At 59.7% G+C, this 23,995-nt stretch overlaps 2 protein-coding genes across 2 annotated transcripts in view; one reads left to right on the forward strand and one right to left on the reverse strand.

Moving 5' to 3' along the window:
• Nucleotides 1-1,543: 1,543 nt before the first annotated feature.
• Nucleotides 1,544-3,533, forward strand: LOC144732221 (thyrotropin-releasing hormone receptor-like). Its single transcript, XM_078613622.1, is given in 3 exon segments — nucleotides 1,544-2,482; nucleotides 2,910-3,185; nucleotides 3,187-3,533. Coding segments are annotated over 3 exon segments (1,413 nt in total). The 5' UTR covers nucleotides 1,544-1,567; the 3' UTR covers nucleotides 3,409-3,533.
• A 15,287-nt stretch (nucleotides 3,534-18,820) lies between these two features.
• NUDCD1 (NudC domain containing 1) overlaps nucleotides 18,821-23,995 on the reverse strand; it is a 31,712-nt gene continuing 26,537 nt past the window's right edge. The window contains exons 9-11 of the mRNA XM_078613690.1: nucleotides 23,563-23,722; nucleotides 20,543-20,721; nucleotides 18,821-19,740 (exon numbers count right to left, since the gene is read on the reverse strand). Of these exons, the coding sequence (XP_078469816.1) occupies nucleotides 19,615-19,740; nucleotides 20,543-20,721; nucleotides 23,563-23,722 (465 nt within the window). The 3' untranslated portion in view covers nucleotides 18,821-19,614. The remainder of the gene's footprint in view (nucleotides 19,741-20,542; nucleotides 20,722-23,562; nucleotides 23,723-23,995) is intronic.

Below are 23,995 nucleotides of genomic sequence, written 5' to 3' on the forward strand. Positions count from 1 at the left end.
TCGACACTTCACGTGGCCTCAAGGTGCACATGGCCTGGCACAAGCGTCGTGGTGACGTCACCGCCACTTAGTGGCGAATGGCGGTTGTTGTTGTTGTAGGTGTGTGTAGGTGTGTGTGTGTATGGGGGGGTTTGGCCAGGAGACGTCATAAAAGCCTGACCCCCCGGGGCCTCCGGCACAAGCTTATTTGTTACAGCTTTTTGTTCATATCGTAGTTTAGTGGTAGTTAATTCGACACTTCACGTGGCCTCAAGGTGCACTTGGCCTGGCACAAGCGTCGTGGTGACGTCACCGCCACTTAGTGGCGAATGGCGGTTGTTGTTGTTGTTGTGTGTGTATAGGTGTATGTGTGTGTGTGTATCTTTGTGTGTAGGTGTGTGTGTAGGTGTGTCTGTGTAGGTGTGTGTGTACGTGTGTGTAGGTGTGTAGGTGTGTGTAGGTGTGTGTGTGTGTAGGTGTGTGTGTATAGGTGTGTTTGTGGGTGTGTGTGTAGGTGTGTGTGTGTAGGTGTGTTTGTGTGTGTGTGTGTAGGTGTGTGTAGGTGTGTGTGTGTGTAGGTATGTGTGTGTGTAGGTGTGTAGGTGTGTGTAGGTGTGTGTGTGTAGGTGTGTGTAGGTGTGTGTGTGTAGGTGTGTGTAGGTGTGTGTGTGTAGGTGTGTGTGTAGGTGTGTGTGTAGGTGTGTGTGTGTAGGTGTGTGTGTAGGTGTGTGTGTGTGTGTAGGTGTGTGTGTGTGTAGGTGTGTGTGTGTGTAGGTGGGGAGCGGTGACGCGGCGGTCAATGCGCTGCGCTCAGTGCGCTGCGCTCCGAACCTGGCGACCCGAGTTTAGTTCCCGCTCATCGCCCATAACCATTGCCAATTATCTCAACCGGTCCTGGGCAACCCCTAGGTCGACTCAGCCCTGAATGAGTATGCTGTGCAAAGTGTAAATATCAGCACTGGAGAGACAAAGGCGGCCGTGGACGGTTCTGGCTTCAAACGCCGTCGCGTGCCATGTGTGTGCCATGTGTGTGCCATGCGCGTGTCATGCGTGTGTCATGCGTGCGTATTAATGCGACTTACTCTGTGAGCAAAGACAAACATCCCTCAGAGAGACTGTTGGGGCAAGTGGTGTTAGCGAGCACCTATTAAGGCTGGCACGGCACACGAGGGGGTGGGGGGGCGACACCACGCCCCCCCCCCGCCTTTGTCTCCACAGTGCTGACGTTCACATATCGCACTGTAGTAGTTTCAGGCTGAGTCGACCTAGGGGAAGCCCAAGGCCGGTTTAAATATTCGCCGCTGTTTAATGCTTCGTGAGCGGAAATCGAATTTGGATTTCCGAGTTCGTAGCGAAGCGCGCTCACCGCTGCACCACCGCTCTGGGCGCGTGCGCATAGGGGCCGCTGTCGGGTCGAGGTCGCACGAATTGAATCCGCTTTGCTCTCTGCGCACAGCCACCTGCAGCTCTGTGGCTTGAGCCCCTTCGAGCGCGCTCTGCGAGGTGAGGCACCCAGGCGGGGTGCCGAGGAGGACCAGGGGGCTCCAGGGGGCTCCAGGGGAGGGTCACCGCGAGACCGCGCGGCAGCATGGGGCGCGTGGTCGAGTGGAGCGCGCAGCCGCCGACTCTGAACGTCACCTTCGGCCATCACCTCCAGATGCTGCTACTGCTGCAGCAGCAGCAGGCGAACGCCTCCTCCAACGGCACGGGCAGCAGCACGCCGCAGCCGCAGCGGCTCTCGCTCGAGTTCCAGGTGGTGAGCGCGCTGCTGGTGCTGCTCGTGTGCGCCGCGGGCATCGTGGGCAACGCCATGGTGGTGGTCGTGGTGCTGACCACTCGCGACATGCGCACGCCCACCAACTGCTACCTCGTGAGCCTGGCGGTGGCCGACCTCACGGTGCTCGTGAGCGCGGGGCTGCCCAACGTGGCCGAGAGCCTGGCGGGAACCTACGTGTTCGGCCAGGCCGGCTGCCTCTCCATCACCTACCTGCAGTACCTGGGCATCAACGCCTCCTCGTGCTCCATCACGGCGTTCACGGCGGAGCGCTACATCGCCATCTGCCACCCGATCCGCGCGCAGTTCCTGTGCACGGCGAGCCGCGCCAGGAAGATCATCGCGCTCGTGTGGGCCTTCACGGCGCTCTACTGCGTCGTCTGGTTCTTCCTCGTCGACCTCCAGCGGGACGAGGCCACGGGCGGCCTCTACTGCGGCTACCGCGTGTCGCGTCGCCTCTATCTCCCCATCTACCTCATCGACTTCGCCATCTTCTTCGCGCTGCCGCTGGCGCTCGCCACGGCGCTCTACGCGCTCATCGGGCGCGTCCTCTTCATGAGCCCCATGCCCTCCAAGGGGCCCGGGGACGACGCCGCCGCCGCCCCCGCGCAGCGCTGGGGGCCCGCGGACGCGGCGGCTGGCGGCGCTGGAGCGGCCGGGCAGGCGGGGCGGCTGCTGCTGCTGTGCAGCAGCCGGCGCTCCAAGTCGGCGCTCGCGTCGCGCAAGCAGGTGCGCTCGGACACGCCGTGCTGCTGCTGCTGGTGGAGGTGGTGGTGGTGAGGTGGTGATGGCATATGCGGTAGTGCTCGCGATGATGATGGTAGTTGTCAAATGTGGTGGTGGTGAGGTGGTGATGGCATATGCGGTAGTGCTCGCGATGATGATGGTAGTTGTCAAATGTGGTGGTGAGATGGTGATGGCATATGCGGTGATGGTGATGATGGTAGTTATGATGATGTCATGTGGTGGTTGTGATGATGGTGGTTGTGATGATGCCATGTGGTGGTGTTGTTTGTGATGATGATGGTCGTGATGATAATGTCATATGCGGTGATGATGTTTGTGACGATGATGATGATGATGTCATATGTGATGATGTCCGTGATGATGTCGATGCTCCTGGTGGTGACGACGACGCTGATGTCGATGTCCGCAGGTGGTGAAGATGCTGGCCGTGGTGGTGGCGCTGTTCGCGCTGCTCTGGACGCCCTACCGCACCCTGGTGCTCGTCAACTCCTTCCTGTCGCCCCCCTACGCCGACTCGTGGTTCGTGCTCTGCTGCCGCCTCTGCGTATACCTCAACTCGGCGTGCAACCCCGTGGTCTACAGCCTCATGTCGCAGAAGTTCCGCGCCGCCTTCCGCAAGCTCTGCGCGTGCCCGTGGCGGCGCGTGTGCCCGCCGTGCCCCCCGGGCGGGGGCCCTGGGGCCCGCGGGGCCCGCGGGGGCAGCGAGCGCGGCTGGTGGCCGAGAAGGCCCGAGGGCTCGCGGGCGGGATGATGATGATGAGGATGAGGAGGGGCGGGGGAGGGGAGGTCGCGCGTCGCGACGGGTGAGCACGTGCGCCGCACACGGGAACGGGATCGGAGTCACGTGCGTGACCTTCGGCGAGCGAGACACGGGGGACGTGGAGGTCACGACCTTTAGCATCGCCTAGAGATGAGGTCGCGACCTCGAGGCTCACCCACAGGCGAGGTGAAGACCTCGAGGGTCATCTTGAGTCGAGGTTACCGCCTTGACGGTCATCTTGAGTCGAGGTCACGACCTTGACGGTCATCTTGAGTTGAGGTCATGTGACCTTGAGCGTCATCTTGAGTCGAGGTCACGACCTTGAGCATCATCTTGAGTTTAGGTCATGTGACCTTGAGCATCATCTTGAGTTGAGGGCATGTGACCTTGAGCATCATCTTGAGTCGAGGTCACGACCTTGACGGTGATCTTGAGTTGAGGTCATGACCTTGAGCGTCATCTTGAGTTGAGGTCATGACCTTGAACGTCATCTTGAGTTGAGGTCATGACCTTGAGTATCATCTCGTGTCGATGTCACGACCCCGATGGTCATCTTGAGTCGAGGTCACGACCTCAAGGGCCGTTAAGAGGTCACGACCTCGAGCATCACGTGGTATTGTATCAGGAGCTCTGGGCTCCTACTGGCAGCAGCACCGGACACTGCTGCGGCAGGGGCTGTGCTCGCTCCACGGTGGCCACTCAGCCCGCAGCATCAGCAGCATCAGCAGCTGCCACTGCTGATGCGGGCTGACTCTGCACTGTGGTTGTCGCGGAGTGTCTCCACCTCTGGAATTCAAAATCAACCTCGAGGGGGGCGGTGGGAGTTGGTGGTGGTGGGGGGCGGGGGGGGGACGCGGTTAAACCGGTAACGGAGCGGTTAAACGGGTAACTGCTTCTCCTTCAAGGTTTATTTCGGATGGAATATCAATCACTCCAAACATTGTACAATGTAAAAGATGAAATCAGCTAAAATGTGGATCTCTAAAGCACACTGAAGGGAGAGCAATGAGGAGGAGGGGGGGAGGAGAGGGGGAGCAAGGAGGGGAGGGGGAAAGGAGGGGAGGGGGTGGGAGGGGGGGAAGGAGGGAGGGGGTGGGAGGGGGGGAAGGAGGGAGGGGGGTGGGAGGGGGGGAGGTCTTTGCATCCGGCCCCGAGGCTAATCGACGGGGACGGGGACACGAGGCGCTCCGTGCGTCCTCCTCCCCCGTGCCGTCGGCACCGCGGCGCCTGCCGTGTGCGGTGCCGGCCAAGAGGCAGCGGCAACTCCGTGTCCGCTCGGGGTGGTCAGACCACGGAACGGCCACGCTCCGTGCCCCCCCCCCCCCCCCCCCCACACCGTAGTCCGGTAACCTGTCTGGTGTTTTGGTTCACTGTGGACTCGATGGCGTTGACGCCAGGGCAAGGCACGGGGATGCGGCTCGCGAGCTTCGTCATCGGTGCCTTTGAGTCGAGACCGTGTCGACCCCCGTCTCTCCCCGGGACAAGGGCCTCGATGTCGGGCGTCGTGACGGCCAGGGCTCTCGCGGTCGCAGCCGACTGCGTTTAAGCGGGGAGCCGCACGCCTCTTCTACGGCGGTCACGCACTTGACGAGACGGCTGATCCCCCCCCCCCCCCCCGAGGATGACGCGTGTCCAGGAGCGATGTGGGCCGACGGCTTCTCGCCAAAGTTTGCCCGGTTCGAGTATGGCCATGCTTTTGGCGTGCGTCCAGATTCCAAGGTTTTGGTTTGTTACAGTTTGTTTGGCAATCATTGGAATCCGCCGGGAGCCGAGATGGGGGTGGGGGGGCCATCTCGACCCCCATCTCCACCCCCATCTCCACCCCATCTCCACCCCATCTCCACCCCCATCTCCACCCCATCTCCACCCACATCACCACCCCCATCTCCACCCCCATCTCAACTCCCATCTCAACCCCCATCTCCACCCCCATCTCCACCCCCATCTCCACCCCCATCTCCACCCTCATCTCCACCCCCATCTCCACCCCCATCTCCACCCCCATCTCCACCCCCATCTCCACCCCCATCTCCACCCCCATCTCGACCCCCATCTCCACCCCCATCTCCACCCCCATCTCCACCCCCATCTCCACCCCCATCTCCACCCACATCACCACCCCCATCTCCACCCCCATCTCAACTCCCATCTCAACCCTCATCTCCACCCCCATCTCGACCCCCATCTCCACCCCCATCTCCACCCTCATCTCCACCCCCATCTCCACCCCCATCTCCACCCCCATCTCGACCCCCATCCCCACCCCCATCTCCACCCCCATCTCGACCCCCATCTCCACCCCCATCTCCACCCCCATCTCCACCCCCATCTCGACCCCCATCTCCACCCCAATCTCGACCCCCGCCCTCGTGCATGTCGCCCGTGCTGGTGGCGGTGGGATCCTCCCGTGCAGGGAGCGAGGTCACTATCCTGCCGAAGTTGACGCGGCATCTCTCGCTCGGGGTTCTGTCGAGTGGCCCGGTCGTTACTCTCCGCCGACCTGGAGGCGATGGAGTCGGGCCAGACTATTGGGGTTCCGTATTCAGTCGGAGCAGTTGGTTCTTAACCCCCTGGGGGTGCGAGACATGGCCAAATTGATTTTTTAAGATAAATGATCGAAAACACAAATTTGGCACGTAGGTACAAAAATGCTTTGTTTCACCAAACCCTAAGTGTTTATTAACTTTGTCATTTGTTTAACTATTGAGAACCAAACGGGTGCAGGTTTCGGTGAAGTTTAAAACCCACTGGATAAGTGGCTCCAAGCCGTCCCGGTCTGGCGACTCGCGTACGAACAGCTACCAAAGTGGTGAAACACCTCCCAGAGCCGTGAACTTAACATGACAGTACAATTGCTAATGTGCTTAAACAGTTCAATGGTTAACAATGTGGTTATGATTATAACAAAGTGGTTATGATTATAACAATGTGGTTGTTATTATTATAATGTGGTTATTGTTTACGATACGCTCTAGCAGTTAAAAACGCGGTAAAACAAAACACGAAAACACATCAGCTCATCAGTGAAAGAACTCGGACGAACGGAGACAAGTCGTGGCCACGAGCAGCAGTGGGGAGCGCGCCGAGGGAGTTCACAGCGCAGGTGGCCGCCGGGCGGCTCACGAGGTCACCACTCCGTTCACCCGGAGCCAGCGCTGTGAGCACGCAGCCCATAACCTCGGTGACCCCCCCCCCTCCACGCCCCCCCCCCCCATGCCCCCCCATACCTCCCCCCCCATGCTTCCCCTCCCCCCCCATACCCCCCACGCCCCCCCTCCCATGCCTCCCCCATGCCCCCCCCCCATACCCCCGCGCGCTCCTGAACTGCGCTCGTCGTGTTCACTGATGGACGCGCGGCAGCCGCGAGGCCGCGCTCCGAGTGGCTGTGATTGTGACGATGACTGTGATTGTGACGATGACTGTGGTGGTGACGATGACTGTGGTGGTGACGATGACTGTGGTGGTGACGATGACTGTGGTGGTGACGATGACTGTGGTGGTGACGATGACTGTGGTGGTGACGATGACTGTGGTGGTGACGGTGGTTGTTGTTGTTGTAGTAACTGTCGCTCGTGGTTCGCGCTGTGGTGTTGCGCCCCCCGCCATCCCCGCGCCCATCGCTTGCGCAATAAACGGCTGTGCTGTACGCGATGGTGGTGGTGGTGATGGTGGTGGTGATGGTGGTGGTGATGGTGGTGGTGGTGGTGATGGTGGTGGTGATGGTGGTGGTGATGGTGGTGGTGATGGTGGTGGTGATGGTGGTGGTGATGGTGGTGGTGATGGTGGTGATGGTGATGGTGGTGGTGATGGTGGTGGTGATGGTGGTGGTGGTGGTGGTGATGGTGGTGGTGATGGTGGTGGTGGTGATGATGGTGATGGTGTTGGTGGTGTTGGTGGTGATGGTGGTGGTGATGGTGGTGATGGTGGTGGTGATGGTGGTGGTGATGGTGGTGGTGATGATGGTGGTGGTAATGGTGGTGGTGATGGTGGTGGTGATGATGGTGGTGGTGTTGGTGGTGATGGTGGTGGTGATGGTGGTGGTGGTGGTGTCGTGGTTAGCGCACCGCGCTACGAGCCTCGGCGAGCACGAGTTCGATTCCCGCTCACGGCCAACACCGGTGATGAATACGTGAACTGGTCCTGGGCCTCCCCGCTAGGTTGACTCAGCCTTAAATGAGTCCCTGGTGCGGCGTGTAGACATGGGCACTGTGTGGGGGGGGGACTTAGTAGGTGCTCGCTCCAGGCAGCGCTTGCCCCCCACGCTCTGTTCAAGTCGCGACGGGTGGTCTTGGGTGGGAGTGGCGCGGAGGAGTTGCGGGTTGCACGAGTCGAGGCTCGTGTGGCACAAAGCGCCAAGCGGCCAGAAACAAACAGCGCCGTCAGAGTTGTAACAGATGAGATTGAAGCATGCTTCTGGAATTCGGCGAGGTCATTGTTGTTCGGGGGGGTTGGGGGGAGAGAGACGGTGGCCACGAGAGGAGTGGTGCGAGGGCTACGCAGCGAGACAAGGGAGGTGACCTGCCGAGTGGCGAGTGTTAAGTGCGGGAGTGATTGGGTGGGTGGATGTTGTTGTCGCCTGCGGTGGTGGTGGTGGTTGAAACGACACAGTCAGCATGTGGTCGACCGAGTCCTCAACGCGGGTGGAGGAACCAACGAGTGAAGTGCATGGCCACAGGGACCAGAGCGCTTGTGCCAGGCTAGGTGCACCTAGAAGCCAGGTGAAGTGTGGAAGGCAGCTTGGGCTTGCGGTGGCTGGGACACACACACAACAACAACAACAACCACACACAACAACAACAACCGCCATTCAGTGGCGGTGACGTCGCCACGGCGCTTGTGCCAGGCTAGGTGCACGTTGAGGCCACGTGAAGTGGCAGGAGGTCACGGGGCAGTCCCAGCAGGTGCCACGGGTCGACTGAAATGGGCACACAGACCCACAGTGACACGCAGCGTGTGTGGGCGCCGTGTGGCCGGGGAGGATTTCGACTCCATACCCACTCACATCGCGTCTGCACAATGCGACTCTACTTTAACATCACAACGCATTGACACCGCAATGACACCACACCATTGGACAATCGTACGCGGCAATTAATCCCTCACTCGATATTTTCCGGAACGCCGCTCGTCCTGGCTTGGGGTAGGGGTTATTGGCGTAAGGCACTACCACTTAGAGTTCAAGGTACGCCCGATCCATAATAACACAGCTATGTTTTTCTCTTCCCAATGTAAATGTTCTAATGAGTGCTCTAAGGTGAACAAGGTCACGCGAGATGGATGTGGCTGGGAAACAAAACTGTCCCGGGAACAGCGTCCCGGGCTATCCCGGCACTGATCTCCACATTGTGCCCCTACGGAGTCACAGCGGGGCGACCCCAGCCCCAGCCACCCCTTCACCCCAGCCCCCAGCCCCCACGTCCAACCCCTAGACCCCCACCCCACACCCCCCCACCACCTTAGCCCCAGCCACTAGACCCCCATCTCACACCCCCTACCCCACCCCCAGCCCTAGACCACCCCCACCCCACATTCACCCGCACTGAACGGAGTGCCCCCCCACCCCCCGTTCCAGGGGCCCGAGGATCAGAGATGGGGGGGGGGAGGCTCTGGGAGTGGGGGGGGGGGCTCTGGGAGTGAGTGGGGGGCCCCTCAGACGATGACGATTACAGAGATGACGGCAGCGGATTCGTGCCCCAATTCGCGACCTCACCAACGCGCCGCGCCGCACGCCTCTCAGGCCCACGAGTGAACAGCGAAGCCCTTAACGCACGCGAATCGATGCGCCCGCGAGCTCTCACGCCCACGAGTTGACACGCTCCGCACGCGCCGTCTCCCATCCGCACCGGACACGCGCCATTCATCAACTCGGGGCCACTCAATTACCCCTCCCCCACCCCCTCACCCCCCAACCCCCACGTGGGGGGTGTTAGGGGGTGCTGTCGGGTGAGCCTGGGGGTCGGGGCTGTTTGGGATGACGAGTGCTGCCAATGGCTCGCTGACGGCGTGTTACACTCCAGATCGCGCGCAGCTGCGGTGGCAAGGTCGCCGCGGTAGCTTTGTGACAAGGATGGGGGGGGGGGAGCCCCCTTAATAGGGAGCCTTCACAGATATTCACTGGAACTCAAACACGAGGCCTCGTGTGGGGGACGCTAGTAGATTTCCCACGCCAATTGGAACCGACCAACCCCATGCATACACAGGGGGGTGCTTCGAAAAGATGTGAACACTTCTGAGAATTTGCAACAACATGACACTTGTTATCATGCTACAGCGTCGTATTAGCCGTTCATTTTCCCCTTAAAAACGACAGTCTCATGTAAGTATTAACATTTTTTGGAAGCACCTTCTATATTGTTGTTTACTCAGGAAAGCCTCACCGAGTCTCATTGCTCATTTTTCAAGAGGAGTCCCTGCCGAGAGTCTTAGCAAACGCGGAGCGTGACACCGACAATGCCACACACACCACACACACACCACACCACACACACCACACACACCCCACATACACACCAGACACCACACACCACACACACCACACCACACACACTACACACACCACACACACGCACCATGCGCCCTGCTCTTGCCAACGACGCCACGGGGTCATCTTTAACGTCCCGCCGGTTGAGTCGACGCTAATGACGGCGCGCGGTTCACGCCGCGTCGCAACGTTAACCGGGGCGGCCGCTGGACCCTCGAACCGCGAGCCGCTCGCCACGAGCCGCTCCCAGAAGGCCGCCGCCGCCGCTGGGCCGCGTGGCTGTGCGCTCAGTGCCCGGTCTCTGTACCGCGGCTATGAATATTAATGAGCTGGGGGGGGGCTCTTGGTGTTGGGGAGGGGCACGGAGACAAAGGGTCACCGTGAGTGGCACCCTCCCCAGCCCCTCCCCCCCAGCCCCTCCCCCCCCGTTATCCTGGTATTTGCTGCGCCGGTGTTTGACCTGGGTTCCACCTCCAGAGCGAGTGGTATTTGCATGAGAAAGCCGAGAGTTAGGGAACGGGGTCGATGTCTGTGAGTGTCTCTGTTTGTGTATTTGCAGTGACGTAAGGGGCCGTCCATAAATGACGTCACGCGATTTTGGACGATGTTTGACCCCCCCCCCTCGTCACACATCGTCACAAATGTCTGACCCCCCCCCCACCCCCAGGTGCGTGACGTCATTTATGGGCGGCCCCTAAATGGAGTCACTATCGCGTTTAGCGCAGCTGCTGTCACAAGAGTGAATCTGTGCGTCTTGAGCAACTCTCTCTGGCACCAGAGTCGGCATGGCATGGAAGCGGCCCTCGGGGGCATGGCTCTGGTGGCGGTCAGAGAGAGGGCAGGTGAGCACGTGACACTCTGGGTGAACACGAGAGGGCCACGTAACCGGGACAGGGTAGCGAGGGGGGTAAACAGGGGGCTTGAGGGACACGTGATGCTCGGTCGAGAACCTTCTGGTGAGATCCAGAAGGGGGCGTGGTCGAGGGCGGAGCGAGGCCACGCCTCTCGGAGTATAAAAGGGAGGTCCCGAGAGCAATCACGGCTGTCTTCTCGACATGGAACCCGCCGGTGCTGCGTCTCTTCGATCCTCGGTCTTCGGTCGTCACGCTCGGCATCGTGGGTCAGGCAGGTTGTTGCTGACTGACCCGCTTATATAGTTACCCCGTTGTGGTCTAGTTAACCCGTTGTTACGTTTATGTAGTTACCCTGTTGGAGTGTGGTAAAAAATGTGTGGCCTCCAAGTTCAAGTGTGTGCCTCCGTAGAACCCGTTACATATTTGTTTGTGTTTATGTGTCTTTGTGTTTGTGTGTGTTGTGGCTGTGTGTGTTTGGCTGTGTGTGTTTGTGTGGGTTTGTGTCTCTGTATGTGTTTGTGTCTGTTTGTTTGTGGCTGTGTGTGTTTGTGTGGGTTTGTGTCTCTGTGTGTGTTTGTGTCTGTTTGTTTGTGGCTGTGTGTGTTTGTGTGGGTTTGTGTTTCTGTGTGTTTGTGGGAACGGTAGTGAGGATCAACAGCGAGGATCAACAGCGAGGATTGTATTGGTTCTGAACGGCGTTTACAGGATCAGGGGGGGGGAGAGGTGAGTGGAGGGTGATGGAGGGAAGGGCGAGTGGAGGGTGATGGAGGGAAGGGCGAGTGGAGGGTGATGGAGGGAGGGGTGAGTGGAGGGTGATGGAGGGAGGGGCGAGTGCAGGGTGATGGAGGGAGGGGTGAGTGGAGGGAGGCGAAGGAGCGACTCAGATAAAGGGGCGAGGGAATGGATAGCGGGGGGGTGGTGGAGGGTGAGGGGGGGGAGATGAGAGAGTTGGAGAAAGAGCGAGGGGTGAATTGTAAGTGGGGGGGGGGGGGCGCGTGGGGGAATTGGAGGGGGGCGGGGTGGGGGGTAATCAGACAGCGGGGGGGGGCACTACAATTCTCTCGTGGCCCCAGGGCCCCCGCCCCCCCCCGCCCTGTGCCGCCATCCCCGCGTGCTCGCTGCGTGGCTGCTGCTGCCGCTGCCGAGTTTCCAGGGTGTCGCCTCGCCCGGCGTGTGGTGGTGTCCAACTCGAACTTACTGCCGGGTTTTGCGCCCGCGGAAATCACAGTGGGGATCTCACAGCGGGGATCACAGCGCGATGAAAGCCGCCGGAGCTCTTCAACTCGCGCGGTCCGGAATTGCACTTCGTGTTTATAGTGTCCCTACGGCGTGCGACTGCAGCAGCAGCACCACCACCACCAGCACCACCACCCACTACCACCACCACCCAGCACCACCACCACCCACCACCACCACCCAACACCACCACCACCCAGCACCACCACCATCACCCACCACCACTCAGCAGCAGCAGCAGCGGTGGTGGTGGCGGCAAGAGATCTCGTCCCGTGCACCGATCGGAAATCCGCGGCAGCTCGGGGCGTAGACCGCAGATTTCCGAAATAACGTCTCGAGCAAGAACTCCGATTTACAGCTCGTGCTCGATCAGGTGGATTGATGGGTGACGGCCGCCCGTGCTGCACGCGGCATGGGGGTCGCGTGGCAAGGCCGTAGCTCACCGCGCTCGGAGGCTTCGTGAAGGCGGTGGGGGGGAGGTTCTCGTATCGGGTGACCCCCCCCTCCTAAACCCACGGGGGGGGTCCCGCGTGCCCCCCCCCCCCTCTGGCTGTCCCGCTGGGCCGAGTCGATCGAGGACGACTCGAGTGGCGAGCCGAGCGGGTCCCGCTCGACCCACGGAACTCTTTCCGCGGTGGACACGCCGAGTTCCACTTTGTTGGGACGACGGCGACGTCGGAGGAGAGAGACCTGGCAAAATCCCGTCACGGGAACGTGGAGTTTGCCCGTGGCGAGGCGCTGTCGCGTCGCTCCCGTGCTCAGCGAAGACGTGATGATGATTATAATTATAATTTATATAATAATTATAATTGATATCGCTGTGGTTATTTCTCGTGTGCCCCCCACCCTGCCCCCCCTCCCCTGCCCCCGTCGCCCGGGATACGCGGCTCCTCGCTGCCTCCTTACCCACAGTTGCCATGGCGACGAAGCCGCGGCTCTGATAGAAAGGACCATGTCACATCTAAGCAGTCATTTACACACAACATACAACATACACGCAACATACACACATCATACAGCCAACATGCACGCAACATACACGCAACATAAACACAACATACACACAACATACACACAACATACACACACACATACCGCCCCCCCCCCCCCCGTAACAGACTGTAGGGGCAAGTGCTGTTCGCACCTGTGAAGGCCGGCACGCGAGGGGGTGATGTGACCCCGCACGTGGTGATGTTAACAGAGCGCGCGCGAGGTGCTCCTTTAAGGCCGAGTCTACCTACGACTGGTTCGCACACTCGCCACTGATGTTGGCCGTGAGCGGGAGTCGAACTCGGGTGGCCTGGGTGCTGAGCACAGCGCGCTCGTGACAGCCCTGCACCTCCGCTGCCGCGCCGAGAGGTCGAAACGCGCTGCGCTGCAAACCCGCCCAGCCGAGTTCGACTCGCGCTCACGGCCAACACGATGATCCGAACCGGTCCTGGGCCCCTCCCCTAGGTCGTAAAAACATCGCCACTGGAGAGACAAAGGCGGCCGGGCGTGGTTCTGGTTAACCCCCCCCCCACCTCGTGTGCCGTCACACCTTCATCGGTGTTCGTTAACTTGCCCCAACAGCAGCCAGGCTACACGGGTGGTCTTTGTCTTTGTCACCTGCTGTGAGCGGATTACGTCCGGGGCGTCTCTCTCATGCTGACGATGCCCAACGACGACGATGGTGGTGGTGGTGGTGGTGCGGATGATGAAGCTGATGAGAAGAATCTCGGGGGCTCGGGGATTAGCGGCGCGTGCCGGAGACCCTCCACCCCGCGGGCCCCCACGGTCTCCCCCAACGGCCTGACGCTTGCGCATTGCGCCACTGACTCTTTCACGGCCACTGCGAGTGAAACAGACGGCGCTGGGTACGGCTGTGGTTGTTAGCGCGGTGTTAATCTTGGGGGGGGGGGGGGGGGGAGTCCTGGATTCTTTACAGATGCAACAATGTTCACGATTATCAGGAACCAATTCAAATGTTTCGCCGCGGAGGGAGCCGCGATGGGGTTGGTAGATCACCGCGTGACCGACGGGGCGTGAAACTCCCCTTCCCGTGGCCCATGACGAGGAGGAGCCCACAGACTGGCTCTGCCAGGAGCAGCAAAAACACGTGGAACTCCACCTGCTCCACCTGTACGGGATCGAGTGTTTCCCCCTCGCACGCGTGGGTTTTCTCCGCGTGCTCGGATTTCCTTGCACGTGCTAATTAATGATGTAGAAAGACCTCAGGGGCTTGGGGCAATTGTTGGCGCCGGCTCCCGCATTGTCTGTGGTTTATCCTCGCGCCTGCGAGTTGCTCTCTCTCTCTCTTCCATAGTGAGCGAGAAATGTGCACGTTGTAAGTTGAATTCATTATTATTTGATGATGATGAGTTGTGTTTAACGTAGCCGCCCTGCGATACGCCAGCAAGCCTCAGCAATGTTTATAACATCGCCATTCTGTATGCAATCTCTGGTCAGTACTCTCTCTGTAACACATTCCTGCGGAGGGAGCTGGTAGGAACGTTGGGTTGCTCGGTCAATGGCCAGCGTCAACGGCGGTGTGGTGTGTTCCGCAAATATGCCCGACTGTGAGGACGGGCACACGCCGGCGTGAGTAGGTTAAACATTGAGTTTTATAAGGGCACCACGAGGTGACCAGCCCCACCCCTCTCACCCCCCACCCACCCCACCCAGCCCCTCCCTGCACGACAGACGGACACAATAATCCCCTGTTGGCTGGTGTAACCAGGAGGTTCCTACCAGTATTAACTTCCAATTGTTTACTTAATATTGTGATATAACATATTTTTGTACTTGCTTCATATATTTTTCTGCAAATGTTTATTTAAAAAAATTATTCCCAGGACTGTATCCTAACATCAATGGAGGATATCTGTGGGACCCTTTAGCCAGTCTCTAAAATGATGGGAAATACGAAGAGGTGTTATACTCTTTCTGGCAATGAAACAGGTGTTAAGATGTTCAAAACACCAAACAGAATATCGCTTTTCCAAGGCATCAACTTTGCATGAGTGAGGTTGATGCACACTTGATGCCTTGCAAATGCTATCTACTTGGCGCTTTGACCATCTTTACACCGGTTTTATTGCAGATAAAACCTATTCTTATATTTCGTCAATAGATGACTTACCGCAATTGCAATGCAGTGCCCTTGCCAAATAACCTCTGGCGATCCGGCAGCATTTATTTAACAAGCACGAAGGGCAAAACCGGCCTCGTCATTGTTTGCTGTCGTGCAACATGCTGCTGAATTGTGTTGCTCTGGAGAGGCAACAACCGTCATCATGGTGGTGGTGGTGTCGACTCGTCCCGCACAGGACCCGCTCCCCGCTCTCGTGGAGGAAGGGGAACCAGAGACGAGGAACGGGAAGGCAGCAGCAGTTAGCAGCAGGAAAGTGGCGAGGCGCCGTCCCGACCAACAATTGCCCAAACTCTGCGCGCCTCCACATGTGAAGGTATTTTCGGCCAATTCATGACGAGCGCCTACTCCGCGTGGCAGCGGGGCAGCGGGAGTAACCCGCGCGCGCCACGGGGAATCACTCGCGTACAGGCGGAACAGGCAGTGCCGGATTATCCTGGTAGCAAAAGTAGCTACATATGCTCCGGGCCCGGCACTTTCAAGCTATCAATTCCGGTTCAGTGATTCTGCACTTGCTCTATTACTATAGTGCTATACTGCCTTCAACTTTTATGAACGACTGGGTGTTTAAAGTTAGCAATTTGTCGTATTATCTGGCTATATGGCAATTAATAAATACAATTACTTTACGATGCAAGTTAAAAATTTGTGTTTTAATATTTGTGTATTTTTTTTTAATTTAGGGCCCCTTTATAACATCACATGTTACAGGCCCCGCACTAGCTGAATCCGCCCCTGGGACCAGGTGGACATGCGCGTTACCACCTCCTCGACCCCCGTTTGTGTGGCGATCCACCACCCCTCGCTGCTGCCACCACAGCGCTGGGTTGCAGGTCACGTGGGTAGCCGCCGCCACCACCACCACGACCATCACAGCCCAGAAGTTGGAAACCGGCCCAGGGTTTTGTGTTATTGTTGCAACAAACGCTGCTGGCTGGACCGCATTGCAGTCTGGATATCTCGGCTGATGGTGAAAAGCCGTGGTGTTGTGCCTAGAGACAGAACGGAGTTGTGCGTGTATGGACTTGTGTGAGGACCCAGCCCAACTCGGGCCGTCGGAGTCACTCCCAGTGGAGGAGAGGGCAGGTGGGGGTGAGGGGGAGAGGTTGGGGGTCTGTGGGCTCCTCTCCGCAGGGAGCCACTAATAGAGGTAACCGGGCAAAGCGAAACGCTTTCTCCACTCTGTTCACGGTTCATTAAGAAGAACGGCAGCAGCCACAGCAGCCACAGCCACAGCAGCAGCGGCGTCACGTGTCCCGTAGCGGCGCTCGCGAGATGATTGCCGGGACGCTGCGACCTCGCGTCCCGCGCGAGTGACTCGGGGCCACTGGGACCCGCGGCGCAAGCGGCATCCACTCGCACCGCAGGGCCCCGCTCCAACCAACTATCTTCATAGCTGACGGAGCTATGAAGATCTTGTGGCACTGTGGGTTCCCATGTGGAGCTGTGGGCCCCTGACGGAGCTATGAAGATCTTGTGGCAGTGGGTTCCCATGTGGAGCTGTGGGCCCCTGACGGAGCTATGAAGATCTTGTGGCACTGTGGGTTCCCATGTGGAGCTGTGGGCCCCTGACGGAGCTATGAAGATCTTGTGGCAGTGGGTTCCCATGTGGAGCTGTGGGCCCCTGATGGAGCTATGAAGATCTTGTGGACCTGTGGGTTCCCATGTGGAGCTGTGGGCCCCTGACGGAGCTATGAAGATCTTGTGGACCTGTGGGTTCCCATGTGGAGCTGTGGGCCCCTGACGGAGCTATGAAGATCTTGTGGCAGTGGGTTCCCATGTGGAGCTGTGTTCCCCTGATGGAGCTATGAAGATCTTGTGGCACTTTGGGTTCCCATGTGGAGCTGTGGGCCCCTGACGGAGCTATGAAGATCTTGTGGCACTGTGGGTTCCCATGTGGAGCTGTGGGCCCCTGACGGAGCTATGAAGATCTTGTGGCACTGTGGGTTCCCATGTGGAGCTGTGGGCCCCTGATGGAGCAATGAAGATCTTGTGGCACTGTGGGTTCCCATGTGGAGCTGTGGGCCCCTGATGGAGCTATGAAGATCTTGTGGCACTGGGTTCCCATGTGGAGCTGTGGGCCCCTGATGGAGCAATAAAGATCTTGTGGACCTGTGAGTTCCCATGTGGAGCTGTGGGCCCCTGACGGAGCTATGAAGATCTTGTGGACCTGTGGGTTCCCATGTGGAGCTGTGGGCCCCTGACGGAGCTATGAAGAACATGTGGACCTGTGGGTTCCCATGTGGAGGAGCTGCGGCCCTGGAGAAGTTGCTGGGTGTGTGTCCTACCTCAGGGGAAGCCGCGTGCAGCGAGACAAGTCGGCAATGAAGCTGCGCGAAGCGGGGAAGCATTGCTGGGGGAGGCGACACTGGTGGGTGGGATTGCAGCGGAAGGGGGTTGACGGGGGTCTCTGTTGGGGGTATCCGAAGGACCCCTGTATAGATATTAGACGCGTGGACGAGACTCGTCCGCGGCTTCACAATAACGATGAGTTGGGTGCTGACTCTTTGGGTTGCCATGAGCAGAGATTATGTCTGGGGGAGACTCCCCCCCCCCCCCCGTTTTCAGTGTATGCACTCCCCGTGAGATGACGGCAGAGATAAAAGCCAGGCATGCAGCGAGGAGAGCTGCAGACATCGAGACAAAAGTCATCCGCGTGTGCGTGATATCTGGAGGTTATATTCGGAGCCGAATAAAGAGCTGCCCTTGTGCCGCATTCACGTTCCTCACGACTGCCGGGCCCCTCGATCCACTTCAGGGTCCGAGCATTTGGCGTGAGCATACCAAGCTAATACAGCCCATCAGGTGCGTCCTTCAGCCCCGATCTCCGATTCACATCGCACGTGCCTCCCCCACCACCCTGACTACCCCCTCTTGCGACCCCCAAGATGCTGGCGACTCGGCGCCCATCGCGGATAATTCCACTGGGCCCGCGGCTGGAACCTCCTCCGCCCGATTGTCGGCCACACGGAATGGCACGGCAGCAAATGGGGGGGGGGGGGGGGGGGTGAAACTCTCTGCCCGTGATGCGAGGGGGTGTAGAGCGAGGAGAGGGGAGAGTGGAGAGGCGCGGAAATGGACAGAGGACGGGGCAAGAGGGGAGGGAGGTGGGTCCGCACTCAGCCTGGTTTCCTCCACCTTGCCCTTCCCCCCCCCCCCCACCTGGACTAATGACTCTGCGACCTTGGGCCTTGGCCCCTGACGCGTTAATTAAGCGGAGCGCGCCGCGTGGGGTCAGCGCGAGTGAAGATCCCCCGGCACGACGTCCATCGTCATCGGCGATGTTCACCTCGGGAGAGACCAGCGGTGGAAGTTGTGGCCATGCCATCGTTGCTGTTATTTGGTGACCACGACAGGGTTAAGTTTTGAGCCTCACCGAGTCTCAAGGCTCTCCTGCATCCAGCAGTGGCTTGGCAGTCGCACCCATCTCTCGGTGACCCGGCGACCCTCTCCTCGCCCCGACAGCGTTCGTCATGAACGCGCAGAGCGAGACCTCCGTTTGGAGATGCCCCCACTCCCAAGGGTCGGGGCGAATCCCAGAGAAAAACCGCGTCCCATTGGGGAGCCCGCGCTCGGCCTCCCGCCGACCACGACAATGCCGCGCACCATCGACCCCACCGCGCTCGCTCTCTTCACTCCGCACCGCCGACAAGGACGCCAGAGGGATCGGGGCAGGCACCAGTTTGTGATTACAGCGCTCAGTGAACCGCCTGTGTGCCAATTGCAGAGTTGTCACCCCATGCCCGGTCCGAAACTCCTGCCTGCCCGTTCTCTCTGGCGTCGTCCAGAACTTCTCATCTCGACCGCTCCCCTTCCCCCCCCAACCCCCGCCCCCCCCCATCTGGCAGGAGCAACCATGAACAACAGCGTGTGTGGCCTTTAATAGAAACACGGATCTAGCAAGAGTAATCGGCGACGCTATTGACACAATGGCCATTGTTCACAAGCAGCACAGGGAGAGACCGCAGAGGTGCAGTGACCTCAGTGGGGGGGGGGGGGGGGTCTCTGTGAATCGATCGCCCCGTGTTGTTACACGAGATGATTCCATCACGGGGGGATGGGGGGGGGGATTAGCTCGCACGCTATTGGCCGTAGGCGGGGTTGGGGGTGCGAACGGAGCAGCGAGAGGTCGCTGTTGGTTGAAGGTTGCCACCAGATGGGACACGGTCCGGTCTGTTGGATTTCGCCAGGGAGCCAACGCCACTCCGGCTCGTTACCATGGCAGCTGTCCAACACGGGAAGCACGAAGAGGTCCTTCCTGTGGTTCCCTCGCAGCCAAAGGGCGACCGTGAGCGCGACTGCGCGCCATGAGCACGCACTGGCCGAGGGGTAAAAAGAATTTGCCTTTATTACAGAGCGGGCGAGTGAAGGACGGTGGGCGGGATGGGCGGCGAGCGCGCTGAGGGATGGAGGCCTCTCCTCTGTGGAGAAACGATCGACTCGGATGCAACATTATCACCACCATCATCATGATCGCCCTTCACACGATATCGCAATCACCACCACCATCACCTCCTTCCCACCAGACATCGTGTGTGTGGTTCAACAGGGCGGCGTGTGTGTGTGTGGTTCTGCAAGGTGGCGTGTGTGTGTGGTTCTTCAAAGGAAGCGTGTGTGTGCTTCTGTAAGGCGGCGTGTGTGTACGTCTCTGCACTATCCGTGCGCCGTCTCTGTGACGCGCAGCGCCAGCAGCTTGCTCTGCGTGAGCAGGAACACTCGCTCGTCCGTCACCACGAAGCCCAGGAAGGGCTCGGAGCCAGCGGCTTCCAGCGTGGCCACCTGCAGGAGACACGAGCGCCGCTCACCTCACCATCGCTCTCACCGCACCCTTCCACTCACCTCACCGGCACCCTCGCCCTCGCCGCATACATAGTCATGCATATCGTGCTTTGTTTCTCATGTATTTCCGGAACGTTGCTAGGCTGGCTTCGGGGTAGAGATTACTGGCGTAAGGGACCGGCTATCCACAACAATCCTATATTCTCATTCCCTGTATTCCTATAATCATATAATGTTAGGTGGATGTGGCTGCCAAATTTATTCCTGGAACACATTCCTGGAACTCTGTAAACGCACGGAGACACAGATCCCCGTACACACTTCCGCCATCATCGTTGTCGCTCTCTCCAACTTCTTTGTCCCGCGAAAATGCACCTGCGTGCTGCACGCGTCGTCACCCGAGACTAGGAAAATCCGGAGTGGAGTGTTGTGCTTCCTGAACCGGGGCCTGAGAGCTGCTGCCACCGGCACGCGTGGAGATAGAGGTGAAACTGCGATACGAAGTTTGGGAGTCCTTGGCTCCGCTTGGACAGCACGGCTGCGGCTCTCGCACGCATGAGCCAATGAGGGCGGCTCGGGCCAGGCCTGCCTGCCTGCCAGTGCCTAAATGGGCTTCATGACGTTGATGCCACGTGGGGGGTAGTGTTAGCTTTTGTTGTTTTTATTGGAGGAGGCAGTGGGGGCAACGCCGGCACGCCACGCGTCCATCCCCGCGGTCGTTATGTTAGTGCCGCCGTCTCGGCTCCGTGGGCGTGGTTATATTGGTGTTGTTGTTGCGCTGCCGGCGGGCCGGCACGTTCACCTGCTGGCGCGCGACGCGCCCGTCCCCCGGGCGGCCGCGCTTGCGGAGCTGCGTGCCGGGCGACGCGGCCGGCTGGCGGTAGAGGAAGACGCGGCGCGAGCACTCGCACAGCGCCGCGAATGCGCGGCCGGGCGCGCACGCCAGGAACTTGCGCTCCTGCTTGGAGGCTTGAACGTAGCCTGCAGCACGGGAGGGGGGCAGCGCGGGGGAGCGGAACACAGAGCAGATTGTACACACAGTACGGAAACACACGGACAACACGAGCATGCAGACTACACAGCACACAATAAATACAGCGCTTAAACACACACAGCACACACGAGTACAGGGTAACAGTACACACATGCAACACAGAAACAGACAGCAGACATACACAACAGACAGCGCGCACACACAGCGCCCACACAGCACGCACACAGCGCGCACACAGCTTCGCCACCTGCTACATGACTCAGTTGACCCCCTGCACAGACACCAGATCATGGGTCAGTAGGAGGCACAGGCCAATCAGATTCCACCACACGGCCGCAGGGAGGGGGGTGTGGTTTGTGGGCCGTGGGCCACGATGGCCCTCCCTCACCCCGGGCCCCGTCGGCCCGCGAGAGAGTGAATCCGGCTCGGGGAGGAGGCGGCTGAATCTCAGATTAAATAATCCACGAGCCACTCGAGAAGGAAATTAAATTCACCAAAGTGACAGGACGTCAACAAGGCCGCCCGTCGTCACCCCCTGTCACCGGGGCGAACCCTCAGAAGTTAAAACGGAGAGGCGGCCGGGCGGCTGGCCGGGTGGCTCGGAGGTAAGAGACGCCGAACCGCCGGGAGATCCAGGGTCCAATCCGGGTCACAGCTGCTGCCCGCGATTGCAAGGGAGCGGGGTTCACAAGGGAGTCACGAGCGACTCGCACGGAAACTCACGGGTGTCGCCGCGAGACAGCGGCGCCAATAGCGCAGCAGGGATAAAAGCGGGGAAAACGACAACAATTTCCCTGTGAAACCACAGCCGCTACCAAGTGAGAATCACCCCTTGTGGACGCCGCTCGGTTGGCTCGGAGACGATTTTCCTAGAGCAGCGGATCCGCTCAGCAGCGCCAGGCTCCGGCTCAATTAATCACCGTCAGCGCCAACATACGGCGCGTCCACAAATCAGCGCCGCCCCATCAATCTCGTAAAGGGATCTCCCGGGCTGCCGGTCGCCATCAGGGACCGCTCCTCGCCGGCCCTTCCAAGTCACCGCGACGGCACCCGCGGGTATTCCGCACACGCGTGCGTCACGCATCACGCGTCGCGCGCTAGCCGCGACACAGCCAAAGCCGCGACACAGCCAAAGCCGCGACACAGCCAAAGCCGCGACACAGCCAAAGCCGCGACACAGCCGAAGCCGCGACACAGCCAAAGCCGCGACACAGCCAAAGCCGCGACACAGCCAAAGCCGCGACACAGCCAAAGCCGCGACACAGCCACAGCCGCGACACAGCCAAAGCCGCGGCGGGCACGGCGAGCGCGGCTCGCAGCGGCGAGGGTGGCGGCGTCGCCGCGAGGGTTAAACAGGCGACGCTGCGAGTGGTAACGCGGCGTGATAATTGTGCGCGTGGCAAATTACGCGCGGACACGCGCTCGGGCATGCGATCCCGTGGCCTCGCACGACCCCCCCCCCCCCGCCATACGCATGCGTTCATTAGACCACAGGTTTTGCGACCCACAGGAAGGGAGTGAGGAGCCGTGACTCCAGGATTTTTAACCCGTGCCCACGATTCAAGTCATTACTGGGGAAGGGAGATTGACAGGGATCGTAGACCTGTGCGTGCGGAATTCGTCAGTGAGCAGCGTGGGTGGGTGACGTGCGTCATCAAGCAGCGGGACACTGGGGCAGCGAGGAAAGGTTTCCGTGACCGCTGCAGCGAAGATGATCGCCCACTCCCCATCGCTCATGATGATGCAAACCAGAATGCGCCCGACCTCATAGAAACTCACAAGGCGAGCAGCATGGAGCCTGGTCCGTAATTGAGTGTGAGACCTGTCCCTTTAAACTCTAACTCTAAACCCTAACTGTAACCATTAACCAATAACCTCCAACCCTTAAACCTATCGTCTAGCTTTAGCCCTGTATCTGTGGCGCTGTGGGGGGGGTCGGCATGGCGTGCTTAAAAATCGTTAATGCAATCGGCAGCGACAACGGGCAGCTGTACCATGTAAGTGTGCGTGTGTGTGTGCGTGTGTGCGTGTGTGCGTGCGTGCGTGTGTGTGAGCATGAACCCGGCGACCTGAGTTCTATTCCCGCTCACGGTCAACACCAGTGATGATTATCTGAACCGGTTCTGGGCCTCCCCGAGGTCGACTCAGCCTCAAATAAGTACCTGGCGCGACGTGTCAAAATTTTCCAACAGAAGTGGCCGGGCGTGGTGCTGGCCACCCACCCCTTTGTGTATCGTGTTGGCCCGAACAAGTGCTCGCTAACAGCACTTGCCCCAAAAACCTGTTAAGACTATACGGGGGATCTTTGTCTTTGTGTGCACGGGGTTATAAACGAGACTGACTTATCGGGCTTGGCGTGTGTGCTGACAGGACCCGGCCACACCGACTTAGCATGGCAATCCCTCCACAAGCCACCGCATCGATCGCTATTCATCGTGAACAAGCGGTTGGCTGGCTCGCCGAGGACTCTCTCCATGCACACGCCGGAATCGCCCGAGTCCATCCAGAATCGCTGCTACCGCCGGCGACAGAATTTGCGCGGCGATCGAAAACTCGTTACGGCGAGTGCAGGGGTTGCGGGGCGATGTCCCCCCGCGATCGTCGGTGCGTTACCGGCCGCTCTCCCAAACCCCCCCCCACACACCACCCCCTTCCGTGTTGCGAGTTCACGCGGCCGCTTTTGTTTGAGTTCACGGAACCCATGCTACCCAAGGGCTCAAGAGTTCGGGCCTATTATGGCACCATGCGACGCGTACCCTTTCATCTTGTGCCGTGCGTCGTATCCCCCACCCGCCGCGCCCTGTGCAATGTCCCCCATCCACGCTCACCCAGGGCGTTGAACGTGTCCAAGTGCTCCCAGGGCCGGGCGTCGTCCTGGGGCCGCGGGCGCCACAGCAGCGCGTCCACGTCGTGCCGCAGGCACAGGCCCGGCATGTCCCCCGCCGCGAGCTGTGCCGTGAACAGGAACTGGTGGCCGCCCAGGTTCACCTGGCAAGGCACCGGCACAACCCGTGGTCAGAGCCGCCACGCCGCCGCCACGCCAGGGCCCGCCGCTCTCCTCTCACGCTGAAAAGGATTCGGCTTATCGTGGCCTGAATATTACCCCCGACCCTTCCGACTGCCCCCCACCCCGGCATGTATTAATCACCGCGTACTGCGCACGTGGCACAGATACACCGCGGCCATTCACAACACAGCAACAAAAAACCGAACAATGCATAACGGAAGCCAGGAAAGATGCATGCTGGTGATTACCCCGGG

The sequence above is a fragment of the Lampetra planeri genome, chromosome 42 (assembly GCF_965212315.1).
Source record: "Lampetra planeri chromosome 42, kcLamPlan1.2.h2, whole genome shotgun sequence".
Taxonomy (NCBI): domain Eukaryota; kingdom Metazoa; phylum Chordata; class Hyperoartia; order Petromyzontiformes; family Petromyzontidae; genus Lampetra; species Lampetra planeri.